Source organism: Condylura cristata, unplaced genomic scaffold (assembly GCF_000260355.1).
Source record: "Condylura cristata isolate star-nosed mole 26May11 unplaced genomic scaffold, ConCri1.0 scaffold00006, whole genome shotgun sequence".
Lineage (NCBI taxonomy): Eukaryota > Metazoa > Chordata > Mammalia > Eulipotyphla > Talpidae > Condylura > Condylura cristata.
Window position 1 is genome coordinate 17,273,581 of NW_004567107.1, and position 26,056 is coordinate 17,299,636.

General features: G+C 47.1%; 1 protein-coding gene across 3 annotated transcripts in view; it reads right to left on the reverse strand.

Moving 5' to 3' along the window:
• Positions 1 to 26,056, reverse strand: part of LOC101635968 (A-kinase anchor protein 2) — a 384,285-nt gene that overhangs the window by 11,543 nt on the left and 346,686 nt on the right. For 2 of the 3 annotated variants that reach the window (XM_012721381.1, XM_012721382.1), the window contains 2 exons: positions 14,112 to 16,470; positions 531 to 709 (listed from right to left, as the gene is read on the reverse strand). In XM_012721381.1, coding sequence (XP_012576835.1) covers positions 531 to 709; positions 14,112 to 16,470 — 2,538 coding nt within the window. Of the gene's footprint in view, positions 1 to 530; positions 710 to 14,111; positions 16,471 to 24,552; positions 24,584 to 26,056 lie in introns of those variants that run through there. The other variant, XM_012721383.1, reaches the window with a different exon arrangement.

A 26,056-nucleotide genomic window follows, 5' to 3' on the forward strand; every position in this document is an offset into this window, starting at 1 on the left:
GGGTCAAAGATAGCAGGGCAGCTGTGTAGTTTATGACCCTCATTTTGAAAAGGCTCCTTGCAGCCAAACTGAACACAAGGACTTGGTAATAGCCAAAGGCATTTAGCCTTTGGGGTACCATGTCACACTGAGAGCCCTAAAGGAATAGCATCTGTGCGTGCTCTAGAGAAGTAACATCTCTACCGAGCAGAGCAGGGGTAGAAATCAGCTCCCTGGCGTCTGGGAGGATTTCTCGATGCTTCTGTCCTTCTCTGTTGCCCGTGTTTTCCACACACCAACAGCATATGTGTCAGCCTCGCCAGGGGGCCCACACTTGGGGTGGCAGCCACAGGACCGCTTCCTGGCAGGATCTGGGACTTTAAGAATCAGGACGACAACCCAGCCTCTCTCCAAGCACAAGCACATTAAACCACACATCTGCAAATAGTTTTGGGGCCACGATGCCGGCCACACAACCACGTAACACCCATGACTCTGGGGACACCGGACACCCTTATTGGTGGGGAAAGAGGAAAGGAGGAAAAACTTACACTACTATCATCCATTCTCTCGCGCCTTTTAGATTTGTGGGTCTCATAGTCTTCCATGAGGGTCTGCATCAGATTCTTGGGCCGCTGGGATCCGGCAGCCTCTTCAGGGGTTAAGTCAGGCTGCAAGCTGGGGCCTTCAGGAGTGGGGGATGGAGGAGGTTTGACTTTCTCTATTTTCCCTGAAACAACACGAAGAGAACACCCTTTCTAAGCTCGTCTGCTTGTGACTGCTTTCTGAAAGAACAGAAAACTGGCAAGAAAAAAAAAAAAGGCAGAGACAATGGTCCTGGGGTGTTGGTTGAGTGCAGGTTATTTTATCACAGAGGTCAGAGCATTTACGGATAATGTCACAAACCATCCAACAAAGCGCTTGAGAAACCAGTGCTAAAAAGGCAGGTAGACCGAAGAGGCCTGTCAGACACTTTCAAACACTTCAGACAGACAGATAACACAGATATTGGGCCCAGCTGATTTGGGGATGTGCACCCCATCACAGAGCATAGGATCAGACTGCCAGAGGTGGTGGGGCCTCTGAGCCTTACAGACCCACTTCTCCCAGGCGAGTGAGCTGATGGCCACAACAGGCGGGCCGTGCATGGAGGTCTCCTGAGAGGGTTCTTTCCTCCAGGTCAGACGCACTGCACTGTCAACACTCACCCTCATCTGACGCTGGCCAGCTTCCGTTTTTACCTTACCTGTCAGGGTCCTGAAAGCTTTGGGGTTTGAGACCCCCAGACCTTAAGGAATGAAAGTCAGCAAGACAGTTTCCTAGCTGTAGAAAAACCTTTCCAGAGTGGAAAAGGTGAGGTTTTAGCATATGAAACGCTCTCTAGGAATAATTAGGATATGGAGACCAGGCCTGGAGCTACCTCATGCGGCCTGCCTCTGGCAAAATGCCTGATCCTGATGCTGGCCCCCAAAGGGGTGCCACAGAGTCCCCAATGTACCCTTGAGATGTGTCTTTGGGGCCCACAGCCACGGTTTTCCAACCATGCCTCTGTGGGAGACACAGTAGAAGCCCTCTGGGTTTCTAGAAGCCCAAGTTTAAACCCCCACACTTCCATAACTAGACATGTGGTGGCGATAATCACTGAATGTCCTCACTGTAACCTGGGGTTGGATGTTGAAGTTTTCTAAGTCAACTACCCAAGCTGTGAAAGAGTTTGGGAGACGCTGTCTTAGAGGCTCAAACATTTCGTTATTCTGTCAAATACATTTGGGAAGATCAACTCTTATTAAGACAGGTACTGGTCATCACACTTGGGGGATTAGGCTGGAAGTGGTTTTTAAAACACTATAGAGAAGTGGTCAATCTTTTAATGTGAAAGGTAGTTTCCACTTAGGTCTTCATATTCCCACAAAACCAAAACCTATCCCTGGAGTAGGCTGTACTGGTTATAACCACTAGAGGTCGCAAGAGCATCAGGAAAAAGGGCAGGCCTGGGACGCCAGGGAGCCTGAGAACGAGGCTTCAAATAATCAAGCCTAGGATAGAGCATCAACAGAAGCTGTTATAGGTCCCCAGATGAAGGGCACACTGTGCCCCCATTCCTGGCTTTGTGGCCACTAGTCTGACTGGTATCAGGGGAAGTCAGCTTGGTCAGGTTTCTACCTTCCCAGCAGGCTCAGAGCACACACAGCAGTTCCGTTGAAGGACACTTGCTGCTGAAAAGCTGGGGAGACTTGTTTCATACCCAAACATTCTCAGAAGGAGAATGTTTGCAGCCAATGGTTCTCTCAATCAGGATGTGAGAAAGTGTTCTTCCTACTGCAGACACCACCACCGTTTGCACCTCAAGGAGGCTTGTTTGAACATGATACAAATGCCTGTGCCCAGAAGCCTGCAAAGTTTATGTTCCTTGTCTGCTCCCCAGGAGGCCCCTCAAAGTCCCTTGGCTCTGAGAACAAACCCTGTTAGAATCCCAAGTGTGGCAGTGACCATGCATCTCGGCCAGCGCTTCCTGTACCCCATAATCCATCTACATTTGCCTCATCGAAGCTGGCTCCCATACAAGTGTATTCACCTGGTGAGTGACTGAATCACCGAAGAGACCTGAAAGGCTCCTCTCTATACAACAGCTCTCTTGATGGAGCCCAGACACTGTCTCTCGGAAGGTGTCATTTAGACCTGAGGCAGACCTGTCTTGGCCTTGACCAAAGGTCAGAACCTGACTCTGACAGGCAGGAAGTCAGAGCAACGTTGAGTCCTACAAATGACATGAGGAATCAGCAACTCAAAGCAAGATCAGAATTCTGAGTGGAGGGTAGAACGTCTTTCGAGTTTACTTCACCAACATTATTTTGTTCTACTGATTCCATCTGTAGTCCTTTTAGCCTTAAGCTTACAAACGTGTTTGAGGGTACACAGCTGGGATGATTCCAGAGCTGTGTCTCCCCATTACGCTAGCTTTGGAAGCTAGTTCTCAGCACTGCCAACAAAGTCACTGGTGAACTACATTTGAGAAATACTGGGTTAAAGAAATCTTTAAGAGAGAGAGAAGAGGAGAGAAAGAGAAATTTCCTCACCAGAGGCTTTCGCCAAGATTTGGGTATGACATGAGGCTGGAGAGAGATTTGAAGATATATATTGCTGGCTTTGAAGATGAAAGAAAGACCCACAAGTCAAGAATGCAGGCAGCCCCTGCCAGGAGGCAGGGAGGAAGTGGACTCTTCCCCTGGAGACTCCAGAAGGAATGCAGCTTTGCCAATACCTTGATTTTAGCTGACAAAAATACAATCTTGGTCAGCTTGAGCTGCCTTAACAGAACACCATGGGTTGGGTGGCACAAAAAAAAGAAATGAATTTTCTTACATTTCTGGAAGCAAGGAGTCAATGGGGTGGAGACTCAAGCTTGCAGATAACAGCCTTCTCCTGTGTCTACACAGCAGAGATCCAGCTCTCTAGTGTCTTTTCTTTCAAGCACACTCATCCCATCACAAGGCCCCTTCCTTCCCAACCACATGACATAACCCCAATTACTTCCATTTCCGAGTATCATCATCCCATGTGCGTTAGTGCTTGTGAATTTTGGGGAGACACACTTGGTCTAGAGCTGAGATGGTGCAGGCTTCTGACCTCTGCAACTGGAAGATCATAAACGTGTGTTGTTTTAAATCACTGTGTTTGTGACAAGTTGTCACCACAGCAATAGAAATCCACTAACCGCAATATAAACCCAACATTTATCCTCTGTGTATTGTGTGTGCATCAAGACACACATGCCGCTTGTGGTTAGAATTACGAGTCACCTATGTTTCTCTTTAGTCTTTTTCTCTACAATGAACACAAATTAATTCTAACATATAGAAGAACCAACCAGAAACATTTTGTGTTAAATATGATTAGCCATGTGAAGAAAAGCAGATAAATGTGCGTGCTTTAACCTTCAAGGATGGGGCAGGTCCAGCCTCTCCCTCTCACCAGGCAGCAGGTGGCATCCGGGGAGCTGAGGAGCCCATACAGCCTCCCCCACCGGGTCCTGTCTCCAACAGCCACACTCACCCAGAGGCGGTGGCACTGCCAGGCTGGCTAAGGAGCTAAGGGGGTGGCAACATTTTACTCCAAAATGCTGTCTGACATCAAGTGTGGAAGAGAAAAATAGGAAACGTGAATCTATGTCTCCTGCTTATTTATTATAAATAGTTAAACCAGGGACCTCCCTGGTGGCGCAAGGGTTATAAAGCGCAGCACTCTGAAGCTATCAGCAGCCACCCGAGTCAGGGGATGACCCACATAGCCCAGCAGACCTCTCCTGCCCCACCCGCTGCTCCCCTCAGCAGTGTATTTCAGTCCATCTGCCTGTTCTGCTCCCAGCTCTGTCTCTGGTGAAGCCTCTCCTACCCTGCACCTCTGCCCTGTATCCCAGTTCTTGTATACATACATCAATAAATCTTTAAAGAAGAAAAAAAAGTATTTGAGGTAGTATCTTTAGATAGATTAGATTAGATGGGTAGAGAAAGAGAGAGAGAGAGAGAGAGTTAAGCCTAAGCTATTCTGGTACGGAGAAAGAAAGTTCTGCCTTGGCTATACTTCCAGATTCCCTTAGACGGATTTCCCTTGGGCATCTGACAGGGAGGTGGGGGTGGAGAGAAGAATCACAATTCCTCCCACCCCAGGGAGCCCCAAAATGCAGCTGCTGCCTTCCCTCACTGCCCAAACCCTCCCCAAAACCTGGGGAACAGGTCTTTCAAAACAGCCAAGAGGATGCATTCCAAAAGCTTAGAAAATCATTTTGGTCAAACTTTTTGATTCTGGTAATGATTATATTCCATATACGTGGTGTTTCGATTCTTCAATCAAAGGTCCTTTGTTTCTACATTTCTCAAGAGGAAAGAAAAAGTCACTACCCATTCTCAGTAAAAAACCAAACTGAAGCAAAAAAAAAAAAAAAACCACCCACCGGATGACATGCCTGGGCCCAGGCCTCCTTCAATGGCCTCCTTTCTTGATGCAGCAAGGCGGCGGCGTTGCAAATGTCGAAAACGCCTCACAAGTCACCAGAAAGACATGAACTCATACTTGCATTTTCAATTTCACCTCCTCTGGCTAGAAGAGGATAATGGCCTGTCAGGCCCAGAGTGCATGGTCGCCAGCGGAGACCCACAGACTGAGAGCTGGTTCCTGGTCCTTTCAACTCCTCCTTTGAAGGCCCCAGGGGTGGCAGAATGCAAGGGTATGATATGCAGACTATAAACCTAGCTCAGAAATGAGAAGCCCTTCTGCCTGGCAAAACACAGCTGAGAAAGTTCCAAGTATTAATATTTAAAGGTAAGGTGGGGTAGCTGCTGGTCTCCGGTCATTTCCTAAGAGTGGAAGTGAAAGATGAAAATCTAGAAGAGCTCTGACTCTCTTGGAGAATCTAGCTGAAGACCCAAAGAGCAAAACTGTAATTTTTGAAAATATAATTCAAGTTAAATAGTGATTCTCCCATCAAGGTCTTTTGGTTCAACATATTAGTAGCAGCATGCTGGGCTTGGCTGGGTGAAGCTGACATCCTCCTCCAGCGCCACTTTCACCCCCAAAAGAGGTGGGGGGAGAGAGACCTGTGTTTATGGTAATACTTGTCAGCAAATACATTTTCCTAAAATTATGGCTGATGATTGCAAATGAATTCCTGAACTCAGATTTTGTAAGAGAAACTAATTCTAAGGAAATAATATGAAAAAAATATCCCAATTGGGAATAGAAAACAATTTTTATAATGCAATTTCTGCCATTAATTTTGGGTCACGGCAGCAGCTGAAGAATAACTCCTAAGTAATTCTGCCAAGATTTCCTAGGCCTTTTCTCAAAATTGAATAATAACTGTAACAATGACAATAAGCACTAGGAGCCTTTTGTGAACCAGACACTGTCTCAACTTATTGATGAGACAGGCACTGTTTGAATCCCACTTTACTGGAGAAGAAACTGGCGTCTCTAGGGATGAACTCAAGCTAACGAGCTTTGAAATATAGATACAAATCCAGAGAAGTGATAATCACATTTGGCTGGCTTTTTAAAAATAAAGAATGACTTTTCATTTGAGGGATGAGAAATCAAAGGAAGAGACTTGGAGTATCTGTGATATTTGATGCATACAAGTAGTTTTTGGAAGACTGGGAAATTTAACTTCAAGGTCACGAGAAACAAAATACAATTACTGAACATAAATGTAGTCTGTGGTGCTCAAAGGACCTGTCCAGAGCCCCGCCCATTCCCCCTGGCCCCAGTCCTCCACCCTTAAGTAGTAGCTGATTCACAAAGATCAAATGGAGCTGAAATGCCACAAAGACTCAGCAAGTCAGACCAGTAACTAAGACATCTCCTGTCCTGAGCCCCAGCTGGGAGGGGACACCCTGCTCTCAGGCCAGGCTCAGATCAGCTCACAGCTTTTATCCGGCATGAACAGTACCTTGTAAGAATCAGTAGGTCCTTTGATCACCTTTCCTTACTCAGCTCAAAACTGCATCCTTCTTTGCATGTGGCTGCGTCAGAGTTTTCAGAAGCTGCTCTCTTAAATTCGAGGATGGAATAGCTGGGTTGGGGTGAATGACTATACTGCTCTCTGGGAGTGAACTCTGGGCAAGAAGAGTAGCCAGACTAGACAGTGACACGGACGACGGTGGTCCCTTCGCCATCTGCTCCAGGATCAGGCACATCAGCCATTTTGCCTATTGTCATTGGAGCAATTGGAGCTCAGTCTGGAAGCACAGACTTGCTGGTCGTTAGGGGAGCACTATGTCCCTGGCAGCTAACTTACGCTTTCAGAGGATTCTACAGCTACAGTGGTTCCTAAGGCAGGGCGGGGTGGTGTGTGGTCAGGAAGGCAAGAAGGATCCAAGAGAGCTCAGGCCTGAGACCAGGAGCGGGTACAGGAGACTGAGCGCTGTCACTAGAGGTTGGAGAAGGGAGCTGTTAGACCAAACTTGTAGGCCTAAAGGGCAAGAAAGGATGTAGCAGGAATATGAACTCGAACCCAGTGAGCCTAGGACCCTGCCTCGACCACAGCCTTGCTGAGTGACTCTGAACAAGTTAATTGACTTCTCTGGGCTCTGGTGGTATTAATTTTCTGAAAAGGGAACAATATTATAGGCTCATACACAATGCCCAAATCAGAAAACCAAATTTCTTCCTAACTTATTTGGCACAAAAGCTGATGTGAACTGGCAGGAGGTTTTAGTGTCCCAGTGAAAGTAACTAACTGCCCAAGTTTTATAGCACAAGTCAAAGTTAATGAGAGCATGCAGCCCCGGCTCCCAGGTGTGTTAATTGATGACATGCACATTTGTACTGCTTTTCTAAGTGATGGAATATACACTTTTGGCTTTTCTAAAATGAGAAAAATTCAGAATATCTTTCGTGTCAAGAGTCAGGCTAATTTATATTACATGTTAGAAGGCAACTGGGAGGTTAAATGAAACAATGTGTGTGAAATAATTAATATAGTACAGCTATAGCTTTAAGGGGTTGGTCAGTCACTGCTATCATAATTAGACTGTGTCATCAGAGAATGTTCCGGAAACACGGCAGTGGACGATGACCACCTATAGGATGTTCCACTTTCAGATTTAGTCCCTTCACACAGCCAGCTGGGCCCCAACAAGCTGTACATTCCCTCTGCCCATAAGCTAGCCAACACAAGGTCTTCTACTGTGGAGCAACCAGGGAATCTCAAGTGAAACTTGGCCTCATCAACTCCACTTGAGCATGGAACAAGCCACCAAGCTCTGCTTCGTGAAATCACATAAACATTTTTGATGTCTAGAATGTTTCTCGATATTTGAAGATAATGAAGGGGAAAGAAAAAAAGACCCAGTCAATAATATTTATAATCATATTAATGGTCACCTCACATGCAACCTTAAGCCAAGCTGCCAACAAATACCACAACTCCTTATAAACAGTGTTTGTATATGGTGCATGTAGCTGTGTCCTGTGGGTATTGTAGCACTAGGGGTGAAGTCGTAACACGGATCAGAAACTAACATCCCTAAATCACAGACAATGTTGTAAATCAACAGTACCTCAATAGGAAAGTAATATTATTACAAGCACAGTTACATATATGCAACTACACAGATCAACTTAAAATTTGAATTATCTAGCACCTAGAAAATATAATCTGGTATATTGCAGTCACTCAGGGTAATTTACAAAGGAAGTAAATATAAAAAGAAATTGAAAAAGTAAGCTAAGAATAAACGGAAAGGTCAGGCTTGACCTGTCTCCCACATCTATAGAGGGTTTAAAAGAGTTATGTGCAAAGTTATAGGACAGTCTGTTCCTGTGATGAAGACAATAAAACCACGCTGGTTTGGAGGCTTAAAGAAAAAAAGATTAAGCTATCACATCTTTCTATATAATAAAAGACATAAGCTAAGCAGACAGTCCAAGTTATGGGTCTCAAAAATCCCCCCCTTTCACTTTAGCATGGTCTGTAATGTGCAATCCCGCTGGGCAAATTATCTGACTTGGCAGGTGCATTCAACATGTGGCATGAAAACAGAAACGGCTAAACTAATCATCACCTACCTAACCAGGCTTCACTGTCATGGCTAGAACTTGGAAGTGAAACCAGGATATCTAATAATAGGCCCAGGCACCAAAATGAGAACTATCTGTTGACACCTGTAGTGTGACAAGACTTTTGAAATGGTTCTGTGTAGTAACTTCAATAAAATGTTTAGATTTTCTTCCAAACCCAGTCTTGGAGGGCCCTTTACATCTGTGTGGGGATTACTGCCAGAGCACTTCCTGTCTCTGCTTCTCCTAAGGACATCAATGCCCGGGAGCACATGTGTTCATGTGTTCGCTCACTCTTGGGGGGCCTCTCACAACACACCAGACATCATCTTCAAGATAGCGTTATTGTCAAGATGGCGTCAATGTGAAGATAGCATCATGGTCAAGATAGCATCACTGTCAAGATGGCGCCACTGTCAAGATAGCGCCAAGCCTTCAGAGGCGCTCCCACACAGAAAGAGCCTCTTAGAAGTCAGCAGCAAGGGCTCATTATAACAGAAAGCTCTTTAGTGCATCAATTCATTGTGGGAGTCAGGGCAGCAAAGAAATGTGTGACACTAACTATCCCTTTGAGAGCCCTACTGACCTACAGGATAACGTCTAAACTTTAATACCTTTAACATACTTAAACTGTTCCTAATTGTCTGGCTCCAAAGCAACTTTGATTTGTTTTAACTCCTTATTTCAACCCACCCTGACCTTATTTTGATCCCTCAAATGTTGCCAAGTTCTCCATTCCTTTTGGGACCTCTTAGGTGAGGTCCCATCCATGAGAACAATCTCTCCCCACTCTCTGGGTCCAACTTCCACTCCTTCAGTTCTCAGCTCAGTTGGTACTTTCACAAGGAAAGAAGACTTCTTATCCTTCCAGCGAGGTGGTCTTCCTTACTCTGCTCCCTCAGGTCTCCATGCTTCTGTCAGCAAATTGACACCTTTGCTAGATGTTTCTATTGCTGAACTGTAAATTCCCCAAGAAAGGCCAGCACTTGCCCTGTTCATCTCTGTAAGAGCAAAGGTCACACAGACCTTATATAAATGGACACTCTTACCTTAAAAATCAAATAAGGAGGGCCTCCCTGGTAACACAAGGGGTTGAATCCCAGTACTATGAAGTTATCCACAGCCTCTGCAGCATGGATTTGATCCCCACCAGGGAGCTGACCCACACAGCACAGCAGACCTCTCCTGTCTCACCTGCTGCTCCCCTCAGCAGTGTATTTCAGTAGATCTGCCTGTTCTGCTCCCCACTCTGTCGCTGGTGACCTCTCACCACCAACCCCTTATCTCTGACCTGTACCCCAGCTCTTGCATACATAAGTACATCTGTAAAAAAATAAAAATAAAATAAGGACCAATAAGATAATATTCCCTGATGACTTTTCCTTATAAATGGTCTTTGAAAAAGACTACATCCTTTTAAAGAAACTCTATAATCCTCCTACTTGAAAGGCAGCGAAACTGAAAAACAATACTTATAATACCCAGGGAATGGTCCTAATGTCTGCATAATGTTTAATGTGAAGAATTAGTAGATTTCTCTTTCTTTAATACTTTCTGACTCTAAGTAGCTTTTATATGCTCTAAGCTTTTAGGATTCCAGCATGATTTCTACTCAAGGAGAAATTAAAAATTACATTTTTCATCACCCAGTATTGAATCACTGATCTGAGTCATGTAACAAAGCAGCTGAGTCACCTCTACTGGCATGAGATGGGGAGTAGCGCCTCTCCATTCACAAAACCTAAATTGGAGCCAGCCCATCTGACTCTGGCCATGGATCACCCAGTTTGGATGCTCGCACTGGTGTGTCAGCCTCTTCCCTGAACTTGGAGACTGAGTGGCCAAGCAATACTCCAAAGGTTTCCAGGCAAGGATAGAAAACTGTATGTTGCACTCAGTTTCTTTTCACTTGCGTTGTGATTCCGAGAAGCCTTGACACCTAATTAACTGTCCTAGAGATAAATGTGAAGGAGTGAGCTGCACAGGTGTCATCATCTTGACTATTCATTGCGAAGACAGACCAATTACCTTCTTAGACAAGGGCGCAGCATTCAGGGGGTGGAGTACAGACTCGAAATCCATTCTAGTACAGAGGGGAGTGCCAAGGGAACTGGAACTGGGCTGCTGGGGTCAGCACGAAGACCTTAACTTGTTTTAAGTCTGGTGGGAGAGCCTGGCGGAAACCAGCGGGCCAGGGATGTACAGGAAAGTGTGGAAAAGTCTTTATATCACACAATCGTTTGCCAATCGCTCACATATGAGAAGTCAAGGATGCAATGTGGAGAGGGATTCAATTAAGAGGTAATAAGAGAAACAGAAAAGATCCACTGAGTATATGTACTACTGAGAAGGTTCCAGAGTGAACTAGTGGAAAGGAAGGGTTCGGTAGCTCCAGCCAGCTATCACTATAGGAGAAAGAAACTATAATCCTCCTACTTGAAAGGCAGTGACACTGAAAAACGGTACTTTAAAATACCCAGGGAATGGTCCTAAAGGCTTGCCTTCCATGTGAATACGAGAAGCTGAACCTTCCTCCATCAGACTGCGGGCTCTTCTACAAGCCATTTAGCCACTTAACTTGTGAAGTAAGATTCAGACTGAGTTGAATTCAAGAGGCATAAAATGTTTAAGATACTGTACACAATGCTTAACTGCATCTCTGTGCTAAGCCCACAGAATTTAAAAGTAATTTGACAACGAAGTCAACCAGTCTTGGTTAAGCAAGGACCCCCCATAAAACCTCCCCCTGCAAATTTTCTTAGCCTCAAACGCTCAGTTGCTGTATTACCTAAAATAATTTTAAGAGTATATATCAAGAAAGTCAGTGCTCTTTTTCCTCTCACCTTCACTTTCCTTCCTTAGCAGTTTAGTCTAAAGGTCATTGGTGGGGTGACAGGGTGGTGTCTGAGGGGAGTGGGATATGTGGGAAGAGACACAGCGGCCTAGAGTGGTGTAATGGAGCCAGAGTAGAGGCAGGAGGGGCCAAGGAAAGGATGTGACTCAGGGCTGGAGCCCAAGTTGGGGAAGAAGGGTGATCATCTAGTGGCCACCTAAAAAGTGATTCTGGTGGTGCAGCGGATTGAAGCACAGCACTAAAGCCACTCGCATGAGTTCGATCCCGGCCCCGGAGGTGATTCACATGGCGTGGCAGACCTCTCCTGACCCGCCCGCTGCTCCCCTCAGCAGTGTACATCGTCGATCTGCCTGCTCTGCTCCTCGCTCTGTCTCTGGTGAAGCCTCTCGCCGCCCCTGCACCTCTGGCGTGCACCCAAGTTCTGTATGCATAAATAAATAAGTCTTAAAAAAAAAAGTGATACTGGAGCCAAAATTTGGTGAGGAAACCAAGAGATTAGTTACACAAGTGTCAGGAGAAGACTGATAGAATAATAAACATACTGAGGGTAATAGAAATCAGGTATTTTATATTAAGAAGGTGGTTACAAATGTGGAAGAGAATGTGAACCTTGTGATTAGGTTAGAATTAAAAGTATTGAGATGAGCTCATGGTTCTTGTGACAGGTAAGTAGGTAGTTTGCTGGATGGATGGACGGACACACACCAGTCATGTGCATGGTCTCTAGTTCCATCGATACAAAGTGTCTGCGAACAATCATGATTGAATTGTAATGAACACCAAGCATGCAGATCTTGGTTTATGAACACTGCTCCCCCCTAAGGATACTAGTGTTCTTTGTAGAATTGGCTATGTTCAGGATTAGGAAAAAATAAGATCAGATGGAACATTTCCTGGTGCCAGAAAGTAAGGTTATGTTCAAAGAAAAAGGTGACGTGTCAAAAGGACACTGAATGTAGCTCAAAAGGGCTCCCAGGACTATAGCTGAGCAAATGAAGTATAAAAATAATGAGAAGAGTGGATTACAACCCATTGAATTTCATAGGAAATTCGAGACAGTAGAGACTTAAATAGATGACAGATAAAATGTTTGGTAAGTAAGATGAGATTGATAGGACATCAAAGGAACTCCCCACAGAATAGTTATTAATTCCAAAAGGAAAAGGTAAGTTGACAGTGCATAGCCTGGCAGGTACTCCCCCAATTGGGCGATGGAAATCAGCATCACGTGAAGCAAACCAGTGTCTGTCCTCATCATGAGACAAATCCATACTAGGTACGACCTGGCTCCGTAGAATAAGGCTTTTCCTCTGGCTTCCCTACAAGGACACATAACTTGAATGCAGTTGTGTGAGAGCATCAGGCAGACCCAAAATGAGGAACATTCCACAGAAAAGGGGGTGATGGAGCATAATTTGGGAATTGGCTCTCCAATTGTTCCGAGTCAAAAAGATATTGGTACCAGACCTGGGGACTTTTCTTCAGGTCTGAGATTGTTTCAAACTTCCAAAATTAATAAAGAGAAGAGTTACCTGGCACCAGGATTAAGATGTAAACAGAGCAAGTTCAATGCCACCGATGACAGGAGTAATGCAAGTCAAGTCTCACACCTGGATTTCAAGACAGCCAAATTGCTATGCGAATTTGCAAGCACTTACTCTCAATATCTGCAGCCATCTCACCATGAACAACCAGCCGACAGCTCATGGGCTTCGGCCCAGACTTGGAGCAACACCTCCCTGAGGCAGGGTGCATGGATCCAGCTGCCAGCCCACCCAAGTGGGAAATAAAAACTAACCACCATCCTGAGTAGTAACAACAGTAACTACCACTCTAACATGAACCCTCCCTACCAAGTACTCAAAATTGGGCCCATCAAGGCAATGGGAGGTGAATAAAGCCCTGTCTTTATTTAGCTCTAGGAACTTAACCCCAATGGGGTCCCAGCCAAGAGTGGACAAGACCCCGCCCCAATTCCAAAGTCAGTGCTTTGCGCTGACTGAAAAGAAAACAAACTGTAGGCGCTCCCTGGTGGCGCAGCAGGTTAAAGTTGGATCCTCAGCCCGGGAGGTGACCCACATGGCGCGGCAGACCCCTCCTGACCCGCCCACGGCTCCCCTCAGCAGTGTACTTTGTCGATCTGCCTGTTCTGCTCCCCACTCTGTGTCTTGCCCCTGCACCTCTGGCCTGTACCCCAGTTCTGTATGCATAAATAAATCTTTTTTTTTTTAAAGACAAAATTATATAGAAAATAGTCTTCTATGGGCTACTCCACAACACCATGATCAGACTGTCATTACAGGGAAGGGAACCCGTATTCAGGGGCGAGTAGCGCATATCCCCCAAATCAGAGGGCACCAATTTAACTACAGACACTGATGGTGACCACCCAGTCCACACACAGACCCCTCCTGCAGCCAGGAGGCAGCTCCTTCAAATAAAAGAAAACAATTCTCTGTACCACACAAGGCCAGAGCAAAATGAAAAAAAAAAAAAAAAAGGAGTGAGTGCATCCTCGGGAAAGAGGCAAACGCCACCCAGGCCCGGGGCTCGTTCAGAAAGAAAGGCTCCCCCATTCTTGTTGCACAGCCCTAGTGCTCACCTCCTAGGGGGTGCCCCCAGACTGTGACTCCAGCCCCATACACAGCTCCACACAGACACCTGTAAGCTGAAACGAGCCAATTTCCACCACACCTGCCTCAGGTGTGCGGCACTCACTTACCCGGGGCTGTCTTGTAGCAGGAAGTCCGGGAGGGCAGGGACAGGGCGTTCTTGGCCCTGGAGCTCGGGGCACTCTGCAAGACTCTCCTCTGCCTCTTGAGCTCCTCTTCCCTTTCCTGGGCTGCTCGGATTTCCTCTTCGATCATGGACAAAGTCCGCTGCTTCCTTGACCTCAGCTTGAAGGGCCCAACCATCACATCAGACTCTTGAGTGGCGAGGAGTGAGGCCGTGCTTCGCAGCTCAGCTGCCTCTGAGTACTTGCTGAAGTAGCCGCCTTCCGGTCTGGTCTCCTCCATGTTTATTGGGCCACTGGACTGCACTGCTGGCAATGGCTGGGAGGTTCCCCTTTCCCTGAGTGCCCTGTCCTCAGCAGGCACGATCTTTGGTAATACATCCCTCTTCTCTTGAACAGGAGAGGACACCTGAGGTGGCTCAAACATGTTCTGGGGCTTCTCTGAGCTGGGAGGGCCAGTTCTAGCTTCAGGTCCCTGCCTGTGTGCGACACCCTTGCTGGTTTCTGACACAGCTCCACCCGCCTGCTCAGCGATGGCTTGCTGGATGGCGTTCTGCACCAGGAGGCCAGCCTGATACTCCAAGGGGTCGTCCATGGATGGAGAGTCGCCCAGCGTGGAGGATGGGGAATAGAAACCGTGATCACTAAACGACTTGGAGCCACCTTCTCCTCGGCCTTCTGAGGGGTTGTCGGTTTGGGGAGTCTGGGGCAGAGAAAAATCGGCCAGTGAATTTTCCTGAAGGGCGCTGGTGGTCTCGTTTGAGGCCCCACTGTCACTGATGTTGTCCATGCTGAAGTCATTGGACAGCGTCTCCAGGACGGTGGTATCCTGGGACCTCACTGACAACTCATCCAAACCAGAGTCAAGCTCCTCTTGGGTCAAGGAGACATTGACTGACTTTGAGAACTGATCCAAAACCCCAGGGTCATCATCCTTGACCACGGTGAGGACCGCCCGGGCGCTCGTAAACTCACCGTCCTCTGCCCACGGCTTGGGCAAGGGCCCGCGTTTGGAGGGCTCGCCACACGACCCTTCCTTCCCCTGAGGAGTGCTGCTCTCGGGGCCAGGGCTAGCTCGCTGCTCCTTGGTCGCCAACGAGCCACTGTCTTCGGGAGCAGCCCTGACAGAGGCTGGTTTCGAAACGGTCAGAGGCCTGTCTGAGTTGAGGGACCCCAGAGGCCTGTAGAAGGGCTTGATGGAGAAGAGCCGGGGTGTACTCTGGCCCTTGGCCGCAGGCTGCCTGGAATTCTCCATCAGCTGGAACTGTTTGCGAGCCGCAGAGAAATCTATCTGCTCGGTGACGATGTCCTCCTTTGCATTTTCCATCAAGCCAGAGGCGGGGGCCGTGCAGAGTAGTGGCGGGGGCTGTGGGGGGTGCTGCTGTACCTGCTGCTGCATTAGCATCTGCTCCTGCTGTGCCCTTTTCTCCTTTCGCTCCTTGTACTTCTTATGCGACTCCAGATGCTCCTCGTCCAGCTGTTCCTCGATGGTCTTCTCCTGGGGAGGGTTCCACCACTTTGCCGCGATGCCAGGGTTCTTTTTCACCGCCTGACTCCGGATGAGCTCCCTCCTCTCCTTTTCCAGCTCCAGCATCTCCTCTGAAGGCCTCACTTTCCTGACACAGTATTGCTCTTTGCCACGCTCATCATCATCGAAGAGCTTGGAGGGCTTCTTGTCCTCATGGAAGGCACGCAGCTCAAACTTGGCCTCCTTCTTCAGCGTGGTGAGCGTGAACTCCCCATCTCGGGACGAGCCCCGGGAGCTGGTGGAGGAGCTGGGGCTCACAGGTGCCTGCAGGCTGTCCCCCAGCACATCCCTGGGCCGCTCAGGGGAGTGGCCGTTGACCCTTCCACCCTCTGCCATGGTGCCAGAGGGGCTTTCACTGAGTTCAATGTGAGGCGGGGCCGGCCTGCCAGGGGCCCGCTTAGTGGGTTCTGGCTGTTGGGCTGAGTGCGCAGGGGGGCTGGGACTGTCCGCCAGGACGGCTGCCCCGGGCTCTGGGGAGGACGTGCCGTTGTAGGTTCCGTCCACAGCAGAATCGCAGCAGTTGGCCTCCAGCACCTCGTCTAGATAGCGGATCTCTCGAGCCACATCGTTATCCAGAGATTCGTGGTGATCATCGAGGAGGCCATTCTGGGGAGGAGAATAGAAAGGGGAGGGGTGGTCCAGCGAATGTGACGGAGAGTTGATGCCAGGAACACTTTTACATTCTGCTACAGAGACCTCAATTTCCATGTTTTTATTATCTGGGGGAAGAGAGCTGGGAGCAGGCTCCGGGAGGTTGGCACTACAGTTTTCTCTCTCGATCTTTAGCCGGACAGCATCCTCCGAAAGCTGGGAAGGCTTCTAGAATAAACAGAAAACAAAGTCAGGGTTAGATACCACATCTCTTCTGCATGTGAACACCAAGGAGCTAACTGATAATTAACTGGAAGGAAATCCTTCCCATATTCATTTTGTTGGGTTGCAGGTACTAACCCCATCAACTTTACAGATTCCATTTGTTGGCGGGAAGGCCAGTGCACCTGGCATAAATGCTGTTCCCATTTTTTTAATTTAAAAGTAAATGAAGACTCAGATTATCTGAAGTGAGAGCTTGAATATCCTCTAAGAGAAAGTGATTATATAGCCACTGTTACTGAGTCTTCCAAAATCTCTCATATCAACTCCTGCAGAATTATACAAGGATTATTTGTGGGTCTGCAACTGCAAAAAAAAAAAAAAAAGAAGTCCATTTGCATGAACAAATCATCTGAAAATATGCAATTCTCCGCCAATGCAATGCAATTATTCTAGAGATTAGAAACTTTGCGGAAAATCTTTTCCAAAATTAAATATTGCAAAACAATAGATTCCTTCAGTGGCTCTTTCACAGCTACCAGGCCCCAAGGCCAGGCCTGTAATTGACCATGCGCATTACAAATACTGTAACCAAAACCACTGACTGTACACTTCTATTCTCCCAGAAGACCTCAAAATAATACCCCTTAGTTAGGAGTGTGCTCCTTTGATAATCTAGTGGCCAGTGGTCCCTCCCTCTAACTCCTAAGAAGTTTACTATGTGATAGCTTGAATTTTATTGTTTAGTAAAAAAACCACATCATTAATATTTTGAAAGGCATCCTTTTCTCCATCAGTTATCACTCCCATGTGATTTTGTTATTTGGCACTAATTGATTAATTTTCAACTTCTAGGATGATTTTCTTTTTCATACCAAAGGATTATCGCAGATCATCCAGTTATAAATTGGAATGGTCAGTTTTCAAGTCTCAAGTCTCCAGTGCAACTGGTATTTTTATATATTTGACTTTTAAGCATGGGAGTCCATTCTATGCACTGTGCATTGCTTCAGCATGCTGAAAAAACTCTCAGTCATCAATAAACTAATATCAGTATCCACACATTGGTGGTTTCTTTCACGCCTCATTTTCCACATTCCTCTTCTGATTTAAAACAGTAATATGTGTGTGTGTGTATACACGCACGTATACAAAGACACCTATACACACACACACACACACATGCTTTCTTCAGTAATATGCAACAATAATGAGTGTCCTGTCTTTGTCAACACTGTCTGGTCTTAGATGACCTTCCAATCTAAGTCTGGCCTTTATGAAAGACTGGCACTTAATACTGCTAGTTTTTATAACTGTCAGTATCTTTATTTTATTTTAAATTAACAGATTTAAATTAAATTTTATTTTGGGCCAACATTAACATTAACATTGGTTCTTTTATCTTTGGAACTAAAGATGCATGACTTTTTAAAAACATGAAACCCTTTTTTGGGAAGGCAATTGTCAGTAACTTCTGCATCACTAAGAATTATGGAAATTTGAATGTCTGACACTTATTGGCTGCCATTCAATTTCAAGTAAGCTTTGGTCAACATTAGCCTTACTCCACAGAAAGCGATTACTGGCATAAACATAGCAACAAAAAGACACACAATACTGCTAAAATGAAAATCATATTATCTGTGACACTTTTCTCCCCACCCCCTCCTTCACTTGGCCCAATGATTTAGTGTTAATAGTCTTCATGGGAGTAAGAATATTAGTGTTCCTTCTGTCCCTGTTAACTGTGCAGGGGTGGGAGGGTTAGAGAGAAGAAAGGGAAACGTAAGAAACTGTAAGAAAAGCAGCTGGAACTGAGATGTGGTTAAATATCTCAGCTCTACTGAAACTAAAACACTTTAAAAAGCTGGCATAAGAAGAAAGAGGACAATGTCACATTAAAAGAACTTAAAAGGCAAATAATACATCCCACGGTTCACTTAAGTGTTAACCCATTCATCAAACATACAGGGAGCTTACTGTAAAAGGCGACAAGGAGACTAGCAGTGACAAGAAACTTCAGGACAGTCCTTTCTCTGGCAAACAATCAGATTTTCTAGACTCCTAGGAAGCTGTAAGTCTTCTTGGAGTTACTTAGTCTACTTGCCTGTATGCATCTGTCCTTGATAATCTGAGCTAGGAGTGATTGAGCCTGTACATTTTTTGTACCTTACCTCAGCGCTGTGCCTTTTCTCCTGAATGTTTCACAGTTCAAGGGTTTGAATTTGGATCAACAGATCTCCCATCAGCTTTTCTTTTTTTTGAACTTCAGAGTTATATCAACTCTTGCACAGCCTACTTTCTGAACTAGCAACATCTGTTCCAACTGAAAATTTTAAGTCTGAGAATAGCTTTTGACAGTACATTTTTTTTTTAAAGATGTATGTATTTTTTCATACAGAACTGGGGTACAAGCCAGAGGTGCAGGGGCAGTGAGAGGATTCACCAGAGACAGAGTGGGGAGCAGAACAGGCAGATCAATGAAGTACACTGCTGAGGGGAGCAGCAGGCGGGTCAGGAGAGGTCTGTAACGCCATGTGGTCACCTACCAGGGCAGGCGGGGATAGAAAACCAGCTGAAGTGGCTTAAGCTTCTCAGTGCTGCGTCCTAACCTGCTGCGCCACCAGGGAGGGCCTGACGGTACATTTTTACAGTTTCAAAAAAAACTACCTTTAGCTTTGAGTCAGAATGATGCGGCTCATGAGTTCTGTGGTATGTCAAATTGAGATTTATAAGAAATGCTAATTACCAGTTAAAAGTCGAAGTTGGGGGCCCTGTGTCACTGGAGATGATTCCTTTCCAATACCATTTTTGAAAAATCTAGACACTCGGGGGTGTAAACAGGAAAGAGACTTCCCTTCCTGTTAGTTACAGGGGCTCCTCCCACTTCTTTCCATAAATACAGAAAATTCTTCCTGAAATTCAACTGCATCTTCTTCTGGGACAGCAGTTCTAAATCCTAATTAGGGCAGAGTATTGCAACAAACACCTCTACATTATTGATTCACAACAAGGCAACAGGGCGCTGAATTTTTGTGGTTAGGCAACAATTATGAGTCCCATTCTCAGTAGGAAGAATCCACCTTCTTGCAGGATGGCCTGATGTGCTCCATCCTCCAGAGACTATCCCAGGTAAATGGAAAAAGTTGGAAATCCCACCATCCAAATTTGGCAGGAATGTGGTTTTGGTACTAGTTAAGTAAGTGATGTCTTTACTTAAACCAAATGTTTATTGCTCCTTTGAAGATAAGAAAAATCAGAATTTTGTCCAAGCTTTTAAAGTGAACCTGATTCCAGAGTCAGATAAAATGCACTTTCATTAAATGGACTGGAAAGTCTTTTCTGAAATATTCTATGCCCCATGCAAAAAAGAAACAGCACACTGGGTTTTCAAAGGTCAGAGATAAACCAAGGTGCCAAGGGGCTCTGGGAGGTTTCTGGATTCCCTGGCTAGACCTCCAGCCCAAACAGGAATGTCTGCCGGCCTCCGGGCTTCCTAGAATAGCTAACAGCTGGCAAGGATGCCCTCCATTTACTTTAAAAGACTTGGGCAGGGACCACAGAATATAACACTGGTACCTGGAATTAGTCTAAATGGCCTTCCACAGACTTTCTTGCCCGGAATACACACTGGGAGAGCCACACACAGCATGGGCTCAATTGGAATCCCACACTCCATGGGTGGCTGCTTTCCCTGGTGGGGTTAGCTCTTTAAGGCTCACAGCACCCCTGAGGCTTGGCTAAGTGACACAATGAAGGTGAGAAATGGGTTTTTATCAAAGAAATTAGGGATTTTTGTCAATAGCACAACGAATATTAGAGGTGAAAGGGGTGGAGTTCAAATTTGTGTTTTAGAGACTTTTTCTAGCTTTTCATGAACACATAGATACACAAGAGAGAGCACTTGGCTAATCTTAGGGTTGGTGCATGAGATCTGTCAACTACAATCCCCAACCATTGGTTCAGAGAAAGGTGCTGTTTAACCAACTGTAAGGGACAGAATCCCCTGTCTGCAACAAAAGGGCTACAGCTGTTTTCATGCAAGGTGGGGTTGGAACCTCTAGAATCTTAGAGAGCTGTAAGTTTTCCCTACCTACTTTTACAAATAGTGTTTAATTTAAATGTCTGTGTGAATGCCTGAATCTTGCCTAAGACCTCCTTTTATTATAACAGCCAGGTTATATAGAAAATTGCTATTTACCCAAGTGTTTCCAAGTGACGCAAGGCAACTGGGTGTGGGTTAACGTACAACATCTGTGCTCGTCACCCACACAGGGGTCAGCAGCACAGGTGAGAATCTAGAAGCCTGTTTAACTGTCACAGAATACACACCAGATCCCCGGCGCCTGGCTGGCTGGGGTGATGTACACAGCAGGGGCAATTCTTCCTCCCTAGGACATCCTATGGCTGCACATATCATCAGCAGAAACCTCAAAAGAGGTGCATGTTCCAGAGGAGCTCTATCTGGACCGAGGGGGACACCAGAAAGGTGTCCCCTGCTACAGGAGCCAAGAGGCTGAGGCAGCTGCTCACTCCCCTCCCCTCAGCCTCCGCAAGGTCCAGCACCCTCAGGCTGTTACCTCCTGACATGCCCTTACCAGCTTCAACCTCCAGGGCTTCTAGCCTCAATGCACAGGGTGACCCAAATTACCCCAGCATCCGCTCCTGCTGCACACCCAGGTTTCTACGCACTGAATAACCCAGACTACATCCTACTAAAGCACGATGTTTCAATGACATTTAAATGAGAAACCCTCTTCCCCAGGTAATAGATGACCTGATCCTTTAATCCAGCTATTTTTAAGTTCCATCAAAAATATAAACTCACTCTTGGCCCAGGAACAGAGGTAAGGCTGTGAAGTAAAACTTCCGCATAGGGGCCCTCCCTGGTGGCGCAGCGGGTTAAAGCACTGCACTAAGAAGCTTAAGCCACTTCTCCATGAGTTCGATTCCCGCCTGCCCCGGAGGTGACCACATGGTGCAGCAGACCTCTCCTGACCCGCCCGCTGCTCCTCTCAGCGGTATACTTCGTCGATCTGCCTGCTCTGCTCCCCTCTTGTCTCTGGTGAATCCTCTAGCCCTCCGCATCTCTGGCCTGTACCCCAGTTCTATATGAATAAATAAATAAATCTTTAAAAAAAAACACAAACAAATAAAGAAAACTTCCGCATAGCCATGAGACCAGTCTCTGCCTACCCAGTCTCTGCCCAAGTGGTGCAGATCCGGTCCCATGGCCAGGCCCAGCAGCATCTAGGATGGTTCTTTCAGGACTCCAGAACTCCCAGGCTATTTCCAAGGCCGAGTTGGAGGCACCAGGGTGGAGCTACAGTTGGGAGGTGTGGGGAGACTGACTCCCCAAACTGAGGAGTCCCAAGGACTGTGGCAGGGGAACACAGAGGTTGCAGAGGGTAAAGTGCATTTCTACAGGATTCGCATGAACTGGAGATCTTTCAGAGTGACAAGCCCTGTGTGGGAGGTCCCGGGAGTTAAGGTGGCCCCCCTCAGGGGCAAGAGGCCTACAGCCTTGGAGGGAGAGAGCAGCACCTCAAGAAAGAGGGCAAACAGTCAAAGGCAGGAGCCAGTGTTATGGCACTCCCTGGAAAGAAAAGTCCAGGCCTGTTCAACAGCAGATGCAGAGTGTTTATAGGGAAGCTGACTGTACCAAAGCTTCTCAGCAGCTGGCCTGCAGCTTGTTGCAACCCTTCCTGCCTGCTGCACCGACCCTGACTCCCCCCAACCAGTGGCAGGATGGGGGCGGCCAGGTGGTTCTATTCATACAGAACTGGGGTACAGGCCAGAGGTGCAGTGTCAGCAAGAGGAATCACCAGAAACAGTGGGAAGCACCCTCCTGTGTGAAGGAACAGAGAGGGAAAGTCTGAGAAGGGGTGGCTTTCTTGGTTAGGTTTCATTTCTCTGGGCCAGGAAATGAAAGGGAGGGTCCCGGTGATAACCTGGCCACGTTCCAGTCTGAAGCAGCCTTTCCTCTCCCACCCGCTCTGGCCTGTAGGCTTCCTCTGGCCTGTAGGCTCCTGAGCCTGTGTTGGTGGTAGGAGGTGGGGGCTTAGTCACTCCTCAAGGAGCTGGAGACCCCTCAGGCTGATGGACGGCAGGCAGACTTAAGATCCCAGCCATACAGGTGGGTACAGGCTGAGTATAGGACAGGCAGGCTCCACTCATACCATCGGCCCCTAGTTCAGGGGTGTAGTAATAACAATGTCTTTTGGTCTTTCCTCCATGATTTCGTGCCCCAAAACCATAACAGTTAAATGTGACTAGGGGGTCCTCCCTGGCGATAGCAGTGGGTTGCAGTGCTGCACTGTGAAGCTAAGCCAAGCCGTGGCTGCTTGAGTTTGATCCCTGCCCCAGAGGTGAGCCACATGGCACAGCAGACCTCTCCTGTCTCCCCACTGCTCCCCTCAGCAGTGTATTTCATTGATCTGCCTGTTCTGCTCCCACTGTTTCTGGTGATTCCTCTTGCTGACCCTGCATCTCTGGCCTGTACCCCAGTTCTGTATGAATAAATAAAACCTTTTTTAAAAATGTGACTAGGAAAGTTCTAAAATGAGGTTTATACCCCCCACAGTTCCAGTCGTTTTTTATGAGAGGTGCTGTGATGTTGGCCCACACAGCAATCCCCATCCTGCTATTCTCTCCGGCTCATGCCTCAAGTACAGGCGTGAGGACAGGATGAAAATCCTTCTGGAAACCCCTTTCATCAGAAACAAGGCTGGCCTGTGTCCTGGCTCCCACGCCCAGGGAAGGAGCGTGGTCAGAGTGAAGTGGAATCAGATCTCCCCAACACCATAGCCTGCCCTGTGAGTGGAGTCCCTTTGCCCTGCTGAAAACCACCGGCTCGAATGGCAGGCTGTGCATCTGGAAAATGTTAACGTGTCGTTTGATGAACACATTTACAACTTGGGCTTTTGGTGAAAGAAACTGAACAGTGTGTGGGGGGGGGGAGGGGTAAGGGGGGAGAGAAGGGGAGAGGAGAGAGGAAGGAAGCAGTTGCTTTTCTGCCTTGGCGGGTGAGTCACTCCCCATAAGAGTGACTGAGAACCCTGGTAGGTTTCAGGGGTTCCCCTGAAGGAGGAGAGATGCTTCATTTCAGCTCTAAGAAATTCCAGTTTCACTTATTCCTTCATGCTGTGTTCTATCAAGAAGCCCCTGGAACACTCTTCCCACCAAAAGCCCTTTTCACTGTGAAACTTCCAACTTTCAACAGGGCATTCCCTACCTCCAGAATAAAGCAGGCTCAAGGCCACAGACAAAACTCTGGCTCTAACAACCTGAAATTTGCGGGGATAACTAATCCTGCAGAAAGTAAAAGCAAGCCTAGCTGTAGTGCTGGATAACCTATCTGTGTCTCTTGGGGTTTTAAAATAGCTCAGGGTGTTGGGTGCATGCCTGGCCAACCAGAAGTGGCTGCGAGCAAAAAAGCTGAGTACCACTGTGGACCCAGCAGAAATCCACTAAGCTGAGGCAGAGTGCCAGGAGAAGAGAAAGCAGTGCCAGACACTCTCGTAATTAACCCTTAGTCCACAGGTGACTGGACATCTGGACAGACCAGATGAGGTTCTCCTTCCATGCCCTGGGTTCCTCGGGAGACAGGCACACACCAAATTTTCTCAACATCTCTAAAGCCATGGGGTCAATGTTGTGAGTTCTGCAGCATGGAAACAAGGCTAGTTGTTGACTAAATAAACAAGGTGATGACTAGAGAGCCATCACCAGTGCTGCAGAGTTCCTTGCCTGCACCCTGCAAAGGGGTGTGCACTATACAACACACTCACATACCATCTTCAAAAGCGCTATCTGCCACAGATGATTCGGAAGTCTTTGCTGCGTGTCAAGGGCGGAGCTTCCTCTTTGTGTGAAACCTGAATGTTTTACAAGACTTGAAAAAAGAAGCGAGTCTCCAGCCCAAACTCTGCTGCCCACTCGCTCTCCAGCAGGAAAGGACTCCAGAGCCCAGCACTGCCCTCCGGACGCTAAGTCCCTCCTCCACAAAGACTCTGGCCGCCAAGAGGAACCCCCGCTCCTTTCGGATTAGAAAGAAAAACATAGCACAGGTCAGCAGACTCAGCTTACCCTGCCCAGAGCGTGCGCCTCCTGGCCCCAGTCAGAATTGTCTCTTTCTCCAGACAGATTCCTGCGCACCAGCTCAGGCGGGACAGATTCCTTCTGCGCCTCCTGCCTGAAGAGTGTGATGTCATAGCTGGCCCTCCCCTCTGCTCCCTAAAAGGCCATTCACACAAAGAAGGACTTTAACCCCTTTCCGAGAGGTCTGGCCCCTCCCTCGCAGGCCTTCGCCTGGAGGGCAATGGCAGCAGATTCAGACAGAGGCAGTTCTCCCAGTCAAAGGTGCTCAGAGCTGAGTGGGGAAGGCCGGAACTTGGCAGGGTTGAGAGGAACCAGGTTACCCCCACTCTCAGAAAGTCAGTCAGACAAGGGCCTTGGGTAAATAGGAATTAATATCCTGGTGAGTTAGAGGTGGCAAAAAACCCTGAAAGATCCTGATGACAGTTTGAGTTATAGGGTGTGCTTGTGTAAAAGAACAGATCGTCACTGTAGAAAGTTTAGAAAATAAGAGTTATTCATCCTCCCACCACTCAGAGGAAGTTAAGATTTTATTGCATTCCTACTAGTCTCCTTTTGGAAATATGTATTTAATTTCGTGGCAACCAGAGAGCATATGTAATTTCATAGTCAACTGTTTTTACTTCATGCTATCTCACAGCACTTTCATGTCTCTGTAAGATGTATTTTTTTAATAAGCTTTTTCTTTCTTTTTTTTTTTAAAGATTTATTTATTTATTCATACAGAACCGGGGTACAGACCAGAGATGCGGAGGATGAGAGGATTCACCAGGGACAGAGTGGGGTGCAGAACAGGCAGATGGACGAAGTACACTGCTGAGGGGAGCAGCGAGCAGGTCAGGAGAGGTCTGCCATGCCATGTGGATCTCCCCCGGGGCTGGCGGGAATCGAACTCATGTGGAAGTGGCTTAAGCTTCTTAGTGCTGTGCTTTAACCTGCTGCGCCACCAGGGAGAACCAGCTTTTTCCTTTTTTAAAGATTTATTTATTTACACGCACAAGAATTACAGGTCAGAGGTGTGGGGCTCGGGGTGAAAAGATTCACCAGAGACAGAGTAGGGAGCAGAACAGGTAGATTGACTGCAGTACACTGCTAAGAAGGGCAGCAGGTGGGTCGGGAGAAGTCTGCCGCGCCATGTGGGTCACCTCCTTGGCTGGGAATTGAACTCGTGCTGCAGTGGCTGCAGACAGCTACACAGTGCTGTTTTAACTCACTGAGCCACCAGGAGGGCCCTGTAAGATATATTTTAAATGGTCGCATCATATCTCAGTGCTGAAGCAGAACAGAAAAATTTGAAGTTAAAGAGAGGGCTCTGATTTTAAGAACTAAGGAAGTGGCACCAATTCCCCATCGCCAGTATCTTCTGCCATAAAAGAAAGCAGGTCGGGCCCTCCCTAATGGCACAGCGAGTTAGAGCACTGCACTAAGAAACTAAACCCACTTCAGCATAAGTTCGATTCCTGCCTGCCCTGGAGGTGACCACATGGCATGGCAG